Source organism: Tauraco erythrolophus, chromosome W (assembly GCF_009769465.1).
Source record: "Tauraco erythrolophus isolate bTauEry1 chromosome W, bTauEry1.pri, whole genome shotgun sequence".
NCBI classification, from domain to species: Eukaryota; Metazoa; Chordata; class Aves; order Musophagiformes; family Musophagidae; genus Tauraco; species Tauraco erythrolophus.
Window position 1 is genome coordinate 7,137,764 of NC_141497.1, and position 15,681 is coordinate 7,153,444.

Consider the following 15,681-nt stretch of genomic DNA (forward strand, 5'->3'; position numbering starts at 1 on the left):
TCTTTCCCTTTTCTTCTTTAATTCTCTTCCTTATCCCCGGGGGGTGGGGGAGGGTGAGCGAGTGGCTGTGTGGAGTTTATTTGCCAGAGCGGCCTAAACCACGACAATTTTATATTATTGTTTTTTAAATTGTTCTTATCTGAACCCACGAGTCTCCTTCCCTTTTCCCCTTTAATTCTCTTTCTCGAGGAGTGGGAGAGAGTGAGCGATTGGCTGTGTGGCATTTAGTTGTCGGCTGTGCTAAACCACAACAGGGTGGAATAATTTTTCTTCTTTTCTTTTGTAACAGAACTATCGGATCTGAAACTGTAGCGTATGAAGCACACGGACTCTGTGAGTGCAAGGACAGAATCTAAGTTTATTTTCCCTTTACCATATTTATAGCATACAGAGCCCCTTCCCATGCTCCAATCAACAGTGGAATCGTGTATTTCTGTATTTTTAAGTTTTATACAGCAGTCCAAGCATGTACACAGCTCCCTGTTTATTCCAGGTGTTCTTGTCACGGGACGTGCATGGCCTTGATGCTGACCTTGCTGCATGCTTCGCTTTCTTGAACAACAATGATATCTTTTGTTTGGTCTCTGGAGCATCTTGATATTATTGCAGGGCCCGGAGACAAACAACAGTAGGGAGAACCCCTATCTTTTCCCACAGTTCAGAATCCTCTTCTCTATCCACAATTCCCCCTTTTTTGTTTATCGCAACTCCGTTGATTACTAAAGCCACTGTGATGTCTGCTTCTACCTTTTGTGCTCGTCGTATTGCAGTCCAAGGAAATTGAAACAACACTAGAAATAAAATCAACAACCTCCAACAGCAATAAGAATCTATGTGTGTAAGTTAAGGCCAGAGAACCAATTTTTTTTATTAATCCAGGATAAATCTTAACTTGCGTAATACAACTTGAAAAGATAGGATTTTCTAAAAACCTACAATACTATTCATTACATATTGATACATTTAAAACAGAGGTTAATGCAAACAGATAAGGATGAGAAGCACATATTACAGAGGTATTGTGTAATAATGTTAGATTTGCTTGAGTGCTACTTTTAGCCATGTGTACTTGAAACACCCATCTGTCAAAAAATGGCAAGGTTAATATCCAAGCTTGTTCATGAACAGGGGAATGAGATCCATTATATATTATTTGAAAAAAAGACCTGGAAGACCCCCCACCATGTCATACTAATGAATGACAACCATGGTGGAATGGTAAAACAGTCTCATTACCATCCTAAAACACTCCAAATGGTCCCCAATCTATAATTCAGTCCATTGTATCATTTCATGTTCTTAGGTTTTTTGAACAACATGGCTTCCAGCCGAATTGATCTATACTTTTCAGTTTAGTGATGGCACAAAGAGGCACATTGGGAATATGTTTATTCACTTCTTGATGGCTACTGTTGTTAAGCATAACCTCTTTCTCAAACTGCATTTTTTAAAAGCACAACAGTATATATTATTCTATTATAGCCTTGCAGAAGCAGTTACTAGCATATTGTTTCCCTTTCTGGGAGTCTTACCATCTCGACTATGCTCGAGACTCTGCTGAGCAGGAGAGTGTCAGTTAGCGGGGTCATCCTGGAGAAGGGAGGCAGGCACGGCACCTTCAGGGCATCCCCTGTCTGTTCGTAGAATGTGCTCTGTAGCCTCCTCCCCTCCCCGTTCTGAGGCATCTCTTTTATACCCTCAATAGAGTCAATGGAAAGGTACTGACTGGGCATTGCTGCACGCGTGGCCAGTGCGTGCAATAAGGCTGCCAGGTATGTGCTCTGCTGGCCAACAGCGGCTTTTGCAGATCACAACATGTTGTTCAACAACAACCATCCCAGCTTCCTTTTTCAAAATTACGTACTCACAGCTGAGTCCAGTTTGTAATTTTCCGTCATTAATTTGATACCAGTCAATTCTTTCCCTTTCAGTAGCTATGGGTGGAATCCATACAACTTCTGACTGGAAAAAAACACACAAAGCATATATACAAGCAACTTTCACACACGTAATATACTAAATAATAAGAAATATAAAAGCAATTAACATATTAACATGAAATCTTCTATTACAAGTCTGTCCATTTCAACCATTTTCCTCATTCAGTGTTTCTGTGATCTCTGCTTGCTCTGCTAATTCTTGAACCTCCCTTTCTCTATCTGTAGTTTCAAAAGTCCTGGCTGGTTTTACGTTTCTTGCCGGTAACCAGTATGGACCTGTGGGAAGAAGAACACAAGCAGACCCTCTTCCCCATGTAAGCAGAGGCACAGGGCTGTCCCAATGAGTTGAGCTCAGTTCCTTATAATATACCATTGTTTTTTTCTACAGAAATGGCACTGGTTTTAAAATGACGATCCACAGCCGTAGTATGTTGCCTAGAAGCAGACAAATTAAGAAAATTTAAAACATATGTAGCTTTGTCTAAGGATTCCTGTGGGGAAGTATACAGAAGGTTCCCCCTTTTTTGTTTATCAAGCATTTGTTTAAACGTTAAATGAGTTTGTTCAGCAATAGCTTGTCCCGTAGGCGAATGAGGGATACCGGTAGTGTGAGTCACTCCCCGATCCTGGAAAAAGGCACCAATCTGCCATGAAATATATGCCGGACCATTGTCTGTCTTGATTTTCTTCGGCACTGCCACAGTTGCAAAGCAGCGAAGCCAGTGAGTGCTGACATTCTTCGCTTTTTCTCCAGCGTGGGCGGTGGCAACAACAAAGGCAGAAAATGTATCAACAGTTACATGCACGTATTTAGATTGACCAAACGATTGAATATAAGTAACATCAGTTTGCCATAATTCATTGGCACGCGAACCCCTTGGATTTACTCCTGCTGGAGTATTTAAAGGCACAATATGTTGACAGTCAGGGCAGGCGTGTACAATCTGCTGAGCTTGATTTGCTGTTAAAGAAAATAGTTTTTTCAATGAGTGAGCATTTTGATGGAAAAAATCATGTGACAAGTGAGCTTGTTATAGACGTTGAGCAACACAACCATCGTGGTTAATGCATCAGCAACTGCATTACCTTCTACAATTGGTCCTGGCAAGGACGTATGTGACCGAACATGTAAGACAAAATATTCATGTGTTCTATTTTTAACAAGTTTTGCCAGGGAAAGTAGCAGATTGAACAGCGATGGATGATCAACTGTCAATTTGCTGAATGATACCTACAACATAAACTGAATCTGCAACAACATTCAAAGGTTCATTGGCAAACAGTTTAAATGCATGGACTGCTGCTGCTAATTCAACTATTTGAGTTGAGCCAGATACTGTAATAACAGAAGAACAGGGTTTTAAACTCGATTTGAAGGGGGAGGGGAGTAATATCAAGATTGATAAAGATATGCTGGAAGCACCTGAAGAGCAGCAGAAAGGAATTCCAGCCGCTCGAGCCAGGAAGTCGGATTCATCTGAGTTTCAACTGAAATGCCTCTACGCTAATGCACGCAGCATGAGGAAAAAGCAAAAGGAGTTAGAAGTGTGTGCGCGCCTGTTGGAATATGATCTTATTGGCATCACGGAGACGTGGTGGGATAAATCCCATGACTGGAGTGTCAGAATACAAGGATACAGGCTCTTTAAGAGGGATAGACAGGGGAGAAGAGGAGGAGGTGTTATCCTCTATGTCAAAGACCAACTGGAGTGCATGGAGCTGCACCTGGGGATGGATGAGGAGCCAACTGAGAGCTTATGGGTCAGGATCAAAGGCAGAGCAGGGACAGGGGACATAGTAGTAGGTGTCTGCTACAGGCCACCTGACCAGGAGGACTGAGTGGATGAGGCCCTCTACAGACAGATAGGAGCAGCCTCACGTTCATGAGCCCTGATCCTCATGGGGGACTTCAACCACCCCGATATCTGTTGGAGGGACAATGCAGCAGGGCATAGGCAATCCTTCTCCATATGATAGAGGAATCAACGAGGAGAGGTGCTATACTGGACCTTGTTCTCAACAACAAAGAGAAGCTGGTGAGGAATGTGATGCTCAAAGGCAGCCTTGGATGCAGTGATCATAAAATGGTGGAATTCAATTTTCTTAGGGAACCAAGGAGGGTGCACAGCAAGCTCACTACCCTGGATTTCAGGAGAGCAGACTTTGGCCTATTCAGGGATCTCCTCGGCAGAGTACAATGGGATGAAGCCCTAGAGGGAAGAGGGGCCCAAGAAAGCTGGTTAATATTCAAGGATCACCTCCTCCAAGATCAGGAGCAGTGCATCCCAACAAAGAGGAAGTCAGGTAGGAACACCAGGAGGCCTGCATGGATCAACAAGGAGCTCCTGGACCAACTCAGACACAAAAAGAAGGCCTACAGAGGATGAAAGCAAGGACAGGTAGCCTGGGAAGAATATTGTCTGAGCAACCAGAGATCAGATTAGGAAAGCCAAAGCCCTGACAGAGTTAAATCTGGCCAGGGACATCAAGGGTAACAAGAAAAACTTCTATAGATATGCCAGTGATAAAAAGAGATCTAGGGAAAACATAGGCCCTCTCCGGAAGGAAACGGGAGACCTGGTAACCTGGGATATGGAGAAGGCTGAGGTACTCAATGACTTCTTTGCCTCAGTCTTCACTGGCATAAGCTCCAGCTGCACAGCCCAAGTCACAGAAGGCAAAGGCAGTGTGATAGTTTGATGTGATGGAGGGGGTTCTGGTTGTAGGAGAGGGGATTTGCTCCCTGTGCCACCAGATTGGACTCCCATCCCCCTCGGGGTTGAGCCAATTGGCGCTTCTGCGAATTGCCCTATTCAAGTTGGGAGAAAGGAACAGAAAAGGTGCTTTTGCCCAGGATCGAGGAGAAGGGAGGAGGGCACTTCCCTCGCTCCCTGGCCCCTAGCCGGGCGGCTGCCCGTGCCAGGCCGGCGCCACATGCTCAAGATGGCGGCGACGGAGCCGCTTGGGGAACTTGGGGAGCGCCCCGCTCCCAGAGTGCCTGCTGGGCCGAGTTCACCCAGAGAGGACTAAGACCTGAGAGAAACGGCCACACAGACACCAGGTCAGTGAAGATGGAGCAGGAGGAGGTATGCTGGAGCTGAGTTTCCCTTGCAATCGGTGGCGAGACGGCAGATGGCCCCCCTGCAGCCAAGATGGACTCGGCGGAGCAGAGATCCACTCGCGGCCCGTGGAGAAGCCCACGTCAGGGAAGACATGCCTGAGCCTGAGAGAGGTCATGGAGCATGGGATGCACGACGAGTAACTGTTAATAATGGAGCTTGGGATGCACGACAAGGTCGTGAGGCATCTAGAGTCCGTGGGACGACCCACGCCGAAGCGAGTGGCCACAACTCCCTAAGAATCCGAGACTGTGTAAAGCCCGCACTGGAGCAATCCGATGGGGAAGGATGGCGTCCTGCGGGTAGGACTCACGTTGGGGAAGTTTGTGGATTTTTTTCCTCATGAGTAGGGGATCCACTGGAACAAGGGAAAAATGGTGTAAGGACTCCTCCTTTAAGAAAGGAATGGCAGTAACAACATGGATGAACTGACCTGCACTCCCCCATTCCCTGTCCCCCTACCTCCCGTAGAGCTGGGAACAAAAGGAAAGGGGGGTGGGGAGGTGTTGTTTTTAAGATCTGGCCTTGTTTACTCTTTATCCTCTCAAGTAACCAGTTATGTTTCCCTTTGTCCTTTTTAAGCAACAATCAATAAATTGGTTTGTTTTAAGAAAACTGAGTCTGTTTTGCCCGGGACCATGGTTGGTGGGTACTCCCTCTGTTCTTGTCTCGACCCTCAGTTCTTTTATTATAAAACCAGGACAGGCAGGGACTGGGAGAATGAAGAACTGCCCACTGTAGGAGAAGATCAGGTTCGAGACCATCTAAAGAACCTGAAGGTGCACAAGTCCATGGGACCTGATGAGGTGCATCCACAGGTCCTGAGGGAACTGGCGGATGAGGTTGCTAAGCCGCTATCCATCATATTTGAGAAGTCGTGGCAGTCTAGTGAAGTTCCCACTGACTGGAAAGGGGGAAATATAGCCCCTATCTTTAAAAAAGGGAAAAAAAAAAGACCAAGGGAACTACAGGTCAGTCAGTCTCACCTCTGTGCCTGGCGAGATCATGGAGCAGATCCTCCTGGCGACTTGTTGTGGTTTTAGGCTGATCCAGCAACTAAAACTCACACAGTCTCTCCTTCTCCAGTAAAGTAGAGAGGAGGGAAAAAAAAAAATAATAAAGGGACTGAGGGTTGAGACAAGAACAGAGGGAGCACCCACCAACCATGGTCCCGGGCAAAACAGACCGGACTTTCTTAAAACAAAACAGTTCATTAATGGTTACTTAAAAGGACAAAGGGAAATAAAACCAGTTACTTGACAGGATAGAAAGAAACAAAACCAGATCTTAAAACCGACACCTTCTCCCCCCCCGCCCCTCCTTTTTCCTTTTCCTCCCGGCTCTACCTCCTTCCTCCAGCAGCGCAGGGGGCAGGGACTGGGGGGTGCAGGTCAGTTCATTCCGTGCTGTTACTGCTGCTTCTTTCTTAAAGGAGGAGGAGTCCTTACACCCTTTTCCCCTGCTCCAGTGGATCCCCTACCCACGAGGAAAAATCCACAAACTTCTCCAGCGTGAGTCCAGCCCACAGGAAGCAATCCTTCCCCACAGATTGCTCCGGTGTGGGCTTTACCACAGTCTCGGATACTTAGGGAGCTGTAGCCACTCGCTCCGGCGTGGGTTGTCACGCAGACTCCAGATGCCTCTCTGCCTTGTCGTGCGTCCCAACACGACCATCCTCAGGCTCAGGCATCTTCTCCCCACGGGCTGCGAGTGGGTCTCTACTCCACCGAGGCCGTCCTGGTCGCAGGGAGGCCGCCTGCTATCTCACCATCAGCTGCAGGTGAAACTCGGCTCCAGCACACCTCCTCCCGCTCCATCCTCACTGACCTGGTGTCGATGCAGCTGTTTCTCTCAGATCTCAGTCCTCTCCAGGTGAACTCAGCCCAGTGGGCACCCCGGGAGTGGGGTGCCCCCGAGTTCCCCAGCCAGCTCCGCCGCCACCATTCTCCGTGGGCGGCGCCGGCCCGACGCAGGCAGCTGCCCGGCCGGGAGCCAGGGAGCGGGGGCAGTGCCCTCCTCCCTTCTCTGCTCGCTCCTGGGCAAAGCACCTTTTCCGGTTCCTTTGTCCCGACTTAAATAGGGCAATTCGCAGAGGCGCTGATTGGCTCAAGCCTGAGGGGGATGGGAGTCTGATCTGGTGGCCAGAACCAGGTCTGACCCGGTTCCAAAACCAGGGAGGTCACAGGGAGCAAAGCCCCTCTCCTGCCACCAGAACCCCCACCCCCTCCACATCAAACCATGACACGACTATGCTAAGGCACATAGAAAACAAGGAGGTGATTGGTGACAGCCAACATGGCTTCACTAAGGGCAAATCCTGCCTGACTAATTTGGTGGCCTTCGATGATGAGGTTATAGCATTGATGGATAGGGGAAGAGCAACTGACATCGTCTACCTGGACTTGTCCAAAGCATTTGATACTGTCCCACACGACATCCTTGTATCTAAACTGGAAAGACATGGATTTGATGGATGGACCACTCGGTGGATAAGGAATTGGCTAGATGGTTGCACTCAAAGAGTTGTGGTCAATGGCTTGATGTCCAAGTGGAGGCCAGTGACGAGTGCTGTTCCTCAGGGGTCAGTACTGGGGCCAGTGCTATTTAACATCTTTGTTGGTGACATGGACAGTGGGATCGAGTGCACCCTCAGCAAATTTAATGATGACACCAAGTTGTGTGGTGTTGTGGACACGCTGGAGGGAAGGGATGCCATCCAGAGGGACCTTGACAGGCTGGAGAGGTGGGCCTGTGAGAACCTCATGAAGTTCAACAAGGACAAGTACAAGGTCCTGCACGTGGGTCCGGGCAATCCCAAGCACAAGTACAGGCTGGGCGGAGAATGGATTGAGAGCAGCCCTGAGGAGAAGGACTTGGGAGTGCTGGTGGATGAAAAGCTCAACATGAGCCGGCAATGTGCGCTGGCAGCCCAGAAAGCCAACCGTATCCTGGGCTGCATCAAAAGGAGTGTGGCCAGCAGGCCCCTTGTCATGGTTTGATGTGTGGGGGGAGGTCCGGGTGGCAGAAGCTGCCCATCAGACCGGACTCCCATCCCCCTCGGGGCTTGAGCCAATCGGAGCCTCTGCGAATCGGGACAAAGGAACTGGAAAGGTGCCTTTGCCCACGGGCAAGGAGAAGGGAGGGGGGCACGGCCCCCGCTCCCCTGACGCCCGGCCGGGCCAAGTTCACCCAGAAAGGACTGAGATCTGAGAAATGGCCACACAGATAAGAGGTCAGTGAAGATGGAACGGGACAACGTGTGCCGCGGCTGAGTCCCCCTTGCGAGCAGCCCCTTTGCAACCAGTCCTCGGTGGAGCAAGCAGAGACCCACTCGCAGCCCGTGGAGGATCCACGTCGAGAAGAGATGCCAGAGCCTGAGCACGGTACGCATCTAGAGTCCGTGGGATGACCCCCGCCGATGGGGAGGTGCTTTGTTAAAGGAGATGCCTGAGCCTGAGACTATTGTGAATCATGGGCACAGGTCGAGGCGCATTTACGCATCTAAGTCTGTACGGAGACGCATTTCAGGTCGATATGACGACCCACGCCGGAGCGCATTTAAAGTCTGTATGATGACTCACGCCAGAGCGAGTGGCTACAGCTCCTTAAAAGTCCAGGACTGGTAAAGCCCGCACTTGGGGCAAATCCGATGGGGTAAGGATTTGCCTCCCAGCGGGTAGGATTCACACTTTCGCTGTGAGTAGGGGATCCACTGGATCAAGGGACAATGGTGTAAGGACTCCTTCTCCTTTAAGAGAAGCGGCAGTAAAAGCATGGAATGAACTGACCTGCACTCCCCCATTCCCTGCCCCCTGCGCTGCTGGGGGGAGGAGGTAGAGCTGGGAAGAAAAGGCAAAGGGGGGGAGTGGTGTTGATTTTAAGACCTGGCCTTGTTTTCTTGTTATCCTCTCAAGTAACTGTTTTTGTTTGCTTTTCTCTTTGTAGGTAGCTGTTAATAAATCGTTTTGCTTTAAGAAAACAGCCTCTTTTGCCCGGGACCATGGTTGGTGGGTGGTCCTCTGTTCCTGTCTCGATCCTCAGCTCTTTTATTACATTTTTCTCCTCTCCATTTTACTGTAGTGGGAGAGCTGCGTGGGGTTTAGTTGCCAGATCGGCCTAACCCATGACACCCCTCTACTCTGCTCTTGTGAGACCCCACCTGGAATACTGTGTTCAGCTCTGGAGTCCCCAACACAAGAAGGACATGCAGCTGTTGGAGCGGGTCCAGAGGAGGGCCACGAAGATGATCAGAGGGCTGGAGCACCTCTGCTATGAAGACAGGCTGAGAGAGTTGGGGCTGTTCAGCCTGGAGAAGAGAAGGCTCCAGGGTGATCTTATAGCAGCCTTCCAGTACCTAAAGGGTGCCTACAGGAAAGCTGGAGAGGGACTTTTTACAAGGGCGTGTAGTGATAGGACAAGGGGAAATGGATTTAAACTGGAAGAGGGCAGATTTAGATTGGATATAAGGAAGAAATTTTTCACTCAGAGGGTGGTGAGGCACTGGAACAGGTTGCCCAGAGAAGTTGTGGCTGCTCCATCCCTGGAAGTGTTCAAGGCCAGGTTGGATGAGGCTTTGGGCAACCTGGTGTAGTGGAGGGTGTCCCTGCCCATGGCAGGGGGGTTGGAACTAGATGATCTTTGAGGTCCCTTCCAACCCAACCCATTCTGTGATTCTATGAGTCTAATTTTGGAATGAAAAGTTTAGATTATAGATTCCCCTCCTCTCCCCCTCTAGAAAGATAAACCGAGTTCTTTGATGCATACCTTTCAGATTGTAGTACTGCCATGTGGAGGAGTTCCTTTCCGAGACTGGCCATAATATTCTCTCGGGTATGGACAATCCCTGTTTGGGCCCCAGAGCACAAGGTTACCAACTAGATTACTTTTGTCCTCCAAGTTATCTCAATGGCCTTAAAAGGAAATGTAGACTGATAGCCTGCCAAGATGCACGCCTCCTGGATGCCTCTCCGATGACCGCAGTGAGGAGACTAAAGGGATGAGCTTATTACCTGTGGTCTGCTAGCGCTGCCCTATCACTATAGCCCACGAGAGTGTGTTTACGCTAAGCAAGCCAATTGTAGTATGTAGTCGTGTCACGCCACATTCCGCTATATAACCTGTGTGTTGTTTGTAATAAACGGAGCATGATTTTCTAACCATATTGGTGTATGGTCATGACTCTGGGCCGTCCACAGAAGGGCTCTGCAACACTGCCACACCAGGTTGTCCGGAGACTGCACGTAAGTGGTGTTTTGTACCAGCTCGTTTAAGTTTGGTGGGATGTTAACTGCTTGATCTTCTACTTGTTTCTTGAATGTCCTGATGAAGTTAACTCCACCTTGTGGCTGCGGGACACACGAGGCGTAGTAAGTTGACTGATCCAGCAAACTGAGGAATTAAATATTTGCCTTATATTATGGAACATCCCACCTTAGCGCCTGGTGGCAGACAATTTCTGCCTTGTGGACATCCCTCATCTCTTTAGTTGCTTCGCCCTGTCAATATTTTGCTCCTTTGCTCTGCCCTTCCTTCTCAGTTCCCACAGAGATTTTGGAGCAGAAGGGAAACTCGAGCCATCTCCCATCAAACTGTTTCAGGGTGGGAAGTTTTATGGCAATTCTGCAAATTCCCCAGACTCAGCAGAAACTCTGTGGCCGTGTTCTTGCTCATATGAAACTGTGAACTTCAAATAAGGCCCATTTTAACAAGGAGACAGACTCATCCACAGTTTCCTGTGAGATCTTCTCACACCACAGAGTTCAGCAAGGGGCTATTGGGAAATCAGCTTTAGGCTTCACTATGTTATTTTCCCTTCCACCCTTGGAAATATGGAGGATCCTCCATGAACTGGGGATACATGTGAAGAGTGGAGGAGAACAAGTTTCTTGGAGAGAGCATCATCACTTATTGCTCCTTCTGTATAAAAACACACAGGGTGGCACAGTTACACCAAGGACGTGTGCATCCTTCCACACTGATGAGACCGAGAAGAATAGGACAGGCAGGGAGGTTCCTCTCCAAGAAACAGAGAGAACCTGGACTGCCATGTTGATGTGTAGAAGACTAGATGGAGGTTGGCTGTCCCATCACACAGACCTTTAATGCTCTGGCTGCTATGTCCTCTGGGGTAGAGAAAAATGCGTCATCCACATCCAAGGTCTGGAGTTCTTCGTGTGTTGTGAAGAACAGCAAGAACAGGCAGTCTTCTGCTCCTACATTCTTTATCCAGTGCACCGTGTTTCTAGGGAAGAAGATCACTTGGCCAGCTGTGACATTGTACGTGGTAACCATGCTGTCATCTGCACCAATCACTCCAATCCAGGCAGTATCCTGCAACAGAATAAGAATTTCACGACTGTAATGGAAGTTTTCTTGTTTGAACTTACGTCCAGAACAGCATTTTAAGTGACAAAATTTTAGAGAGTTTAAGGAACACATGACAAATACACATTAAACCATTTCTTATTAAGTGAACAGCTAATAAATTAATGATTGAGATGTATCTCAGTACCAATGCTTCCAAAGAAAGATCATGTTGTCTTCAAATTAATATGCCACCTGGAATTCTTCACAGTGAGAGATTTGAAATTTGATGCTCAGATGAGACAGGGCAAACCTTTTCAAAGAAGATTTATTTGAAGCAGGGGGGAAAGGAGGAGTGGGAAAGAGAAGTCTGGGAAAGAGAAGACTTTATGGGAACAAAAGTCTTCTATGTAGAAAAAGTTGTGAGAAAAAAAGATTTCATAGATTTCATAGATTTCTAGGTTGGAAAAGACCTTAGAGATCATCGAGTCCAACCGTCCCTAATCCCCATTAAACCATATCACTAAGTAGATCATCCACCTTATTCTTAAACACATCCAGGGATGGGGACTCAACCACCTCCCTGGGCAGCCTATTCCAGTGGCTGACAACCCTTTCAGAGAAGAAATACTTCCTAACATCCAACCTGAATCTGCCCTGACTAAGCTTATACCCATTTCCTCTTGTTCTATCACCCATCACTAATGTAAAGAGCCCTTCCCCTACCTCCCCACCATCCTTTCTCAAGTATTTGTAGGCTGAAATGATGATGATGATGATGACCCTCAGATGACCTGAGGGTCTCCACAGCCAATGGAAACAAACAAGGATAAATTGGGATTTATTTTTTTTTTTGCAATAAACAAAAACGCGGTCTGCGTACCAGCACAAATTTTATAAGGGTTGGTGTGATGAAACATGGGAGACAACTATTTTTTGATTTTGTAACAGCTCCTTTGTTGAAGATGTTTAAAAACTGAACAAAACCATCAGATATTATATTATCAGATATTTAGGTATCTGATATCAGATATCAGGTATTTAGGTATTCTTATCCTGCATCAAAACAGGGGATGGAGCCAGAGGCTTTCTAAAGATCCTTGAGAGTCCTTCAACTCTGTGATGGTTCTATAATGTAATTGCTTCAATCATTGCAAGCACTTGGAGAAGTACATAAAATTCTGCAACTTTCAGGTATCCAAAGCCTCCTCTGACCTCAGTTTTATACTTCACTGGAAGCTACAGGTGGGTGGTCCTCTTGTAAATAACACCATTAAACAGTCTATTTCAAGCATCTCCATTAGAAAATGTTACTTCCAGCAGGAAAACTCATGTCATCCATCAATCAATGGTAATTCTGTTTCTATTACCTGTACACATTTGTATATAACGTTTATTTTCTAGACATGATGCTTCAAACTGCAAAACCAAACAGGAAAGCTGACACAATCAGATAATACCTGTAGCAGGTAGCCATGTTCGTTGGCATTAAAATGCCAGTGGGGAGCTTGAAGCCCTTTGCTCTTGATCCGTAAGGTCCCAAAAGTCATTTTGGAGCGATGGTTGCTGATACTTTTTCCAAATTTCATTTCTTCATCACTTTGATATTCGGTTACATCATTCCTGAATCTCGCCCACTGAATTTCACCACCTGGGTAGTTATATACCTGTCAAGTCAGTGAGAGTAGAAAATTTTATTGTGGAACAAACATTCCAGAAATATTTCAGAAAATTCTTGGTCTGGGCACTACTGAAGGGATTCCTTTTCTCAGTAAGGATTCTCTCTGTATGTGTTTTAGTCGCTTTTCCCAATCATTTATACACTTTCCTCATGTCGTGATGTAATATTTTTTCTACAAACGAGATAAAGAGCGATATCAAGACCAAAATGATTGGCTCCTCCTCTTTTTACGTCATTCTGGACTTGGATTTGGGAAATCAGTTACATATATGTGTAAACTTTTAGACTCTAAACATTTATTGAATGAGATTTTTCTGAATTTCTACATTTGCAAACTATTTGCACCTGAGCCTATTTCTTTCCCAATATTTGCCTCTAGAACGTTTTGTACTTGAAAGAATCACTTCTTCCATCAGGGATGGCATATAAAATGGTGGCTCTCCTCTTCAACACTTTTGTTTGCATTCTTAAAAACATGTTTTGTTTGAAAATGAATTACATGGTTAAATCACGACAGAGTACCAGAATGGCTGTTGTCAGATTCAAGTGCCCTACTATCTGATCTATCCTTTTTTTTTTTTTTTGCTGAAAAGCAAAAATTCAGCAGGAATTATTTTTTGTATAAAGATATATTTGGAAGATGGAGTATGTCTTTAGAGTTTGCTCAAAGGATACATTTCTGTAAGTATCAAAACACACCTAAACAAAACCTACATAATTCCTAGGGGTTCATTACATTGTCAATGAATTCATTTTAGTTCACTGAAACAAGATCACGGAGTTCATTTTTAATTCCAACATAAGAATTTGTGTGAATCCAGTCCTAAGAACGAGAAGTTTAGTGTGCTACTCAGCTTACATTAAGATTTCTACTTTTGTTTCTCAAAATTTCACACTCTCTAATTTCACATTCACACATAAAATGGCTGCCTTGTCTCGCAAGCCCAATTTGTTGGAGCAATTATTTAGCTCTCCAAGAAGCGCTCCAGAGATCCATAGCACCTCCAACATCTGTGGTGAACTGGAGTGAAATGCTGTCAGGAAGTTTGTGTCTGTCCCCACAGGTTTTAAAAGAAGCCTGGATAACAGGTTTAGACTCATCACCTAATGCTTGAAGAAGACTTAGGTGAAACTAATTCATTAAACTTCTCTATATGAGGCTAGAATGTTATTGCCCAAGCTGAAAAATTTACCTTTAATTTCTCCAGATGATTCAGAAATTAGAATCTGATATCCACACTTTTTTCATCTGCTTTTGGGGAAGATGTGCCATCATTTTTAACATCCATCTCTCTCATAAAGGCAGTGGTGTTTGCATAGACCAAGGACAGGACCAGCACTCCTACTGCTGTGGTGATAACACACGCCAACAGACAAACTAGAAAGATTTTCATGAGGGACCAGTTGCCCTTTCGTTCCTGAAATGAAGAAAAAGCCCAAACAAACAAAAAAGTTTTGTTAGATCTAACACACAGGAGAAAGCTGGTGATCACGAAAGTTCTTTCGTGATCAAACCAGTATGGCTTTCAGAAACAGAAGTAGAACCAAATTCCTGGGCTCAGGACAGGGAAACCTTATTTATTAGATTGTCCTTTTGGTATTTCATCAAGTAAAAGCACATCTTCCTCATCCTGAGGTCTTACAAATGTTTTAGGATTTTTTTCCCTGCTGTTTCTAATGGGGAAATTTCTGTGCTCACTGCTCTGGGCATCACTTCTTTACTGGAAGTTTCCTTTGTGGACATTCAGGCTGAAGCTGCAGCTTCAGATGAATAGAGACTGCGTGCTCTGGCCCAAATTTTAACACTCTTGACTGATTCCAGGTGCACAGCTTGATCTGTCTTCCAAGGGCTGATTTTTCAGATGGTGAGCACCTGAAAGTGAGCTGTGAATGTTGATTTCTTAAGCTGGCCAATCAGAAATGAAAAAATTGAAGATTACTTGCTGATTTTAACAAAATTACCTTGTTCACGAATGTCTTTGACAAAAGTTCTTTACAAATACATCTCTCTTAGCAGCAGCAAAGTGCTCAAAATATCATGCTACTCTATTCAGCACCAATCTTTTCTCCAGTTTAAATTGCTCACTTTTTAAAGCTAAAAAAGCCAAAGATAATGACTTTGTCCAATAGTTACAGGAGAAAGAATTTAGCTGTTAACTTGAGTTGGGCCAGGGAATTATGCCTCAGAGTTCAGATCCCAGCTAGTGCACGTGGAGCTACACAACTGTAGCCCTCCAGAGCTTTTATTTTCTTCAGGACCTTCTTAATACTGTAGGATTAGGTGATATTACAAAATAAGATTTTAATCTTCAAACAGACTCTGGTAATTATGGTTTGATATGACTGGTACCTCTTTCTTTGGCCACTCTTTTCCTTTTGAAGGACTTCTGCTCTCTCCGTGCATTTCAAATGACTGGTTATCCATTTAGGAAAGCTGAAAAGAGATGAGTCCACAGAAGACAAGAAAACCATTGAGACAAAAGAACATTAATTCCAGTATGTGCTCAGTTATGTTACAGAGTCCTGGGAAGCGACTCATGGTGTTTAGCACCATTGTGCAGAAATGTGATGCAACACGAAACACTCTTCTTCACTGAACTACAACAGAAAGGTCCCACCATTTCCACATTCTTCACGC

General features: G+C 45.8%; 1 protein-coding gene across 1 annotated transcript; it reads right to left on the reverse strand.

The window, feature by feature from the left end:
• Positions 1–3,145: 3,145 nt before the first annotated feature.
• Positions 3,146–15,468, reverse strand: LOC147526192 (uncharacterized). The gene is given in 6 exon segments (XM_086630299.1): positions 3,146–3,276; positions 10,269–10,404; positions 11,156–11,389; positions 12,823–13,029; positions 14,237–14,461; positions 15,394–15,468. Coding segments are annotated over 6 exon segments (1,008 nt in total).
• Positions 15,469–15,681: the final 213 nt, after the last annotated feature.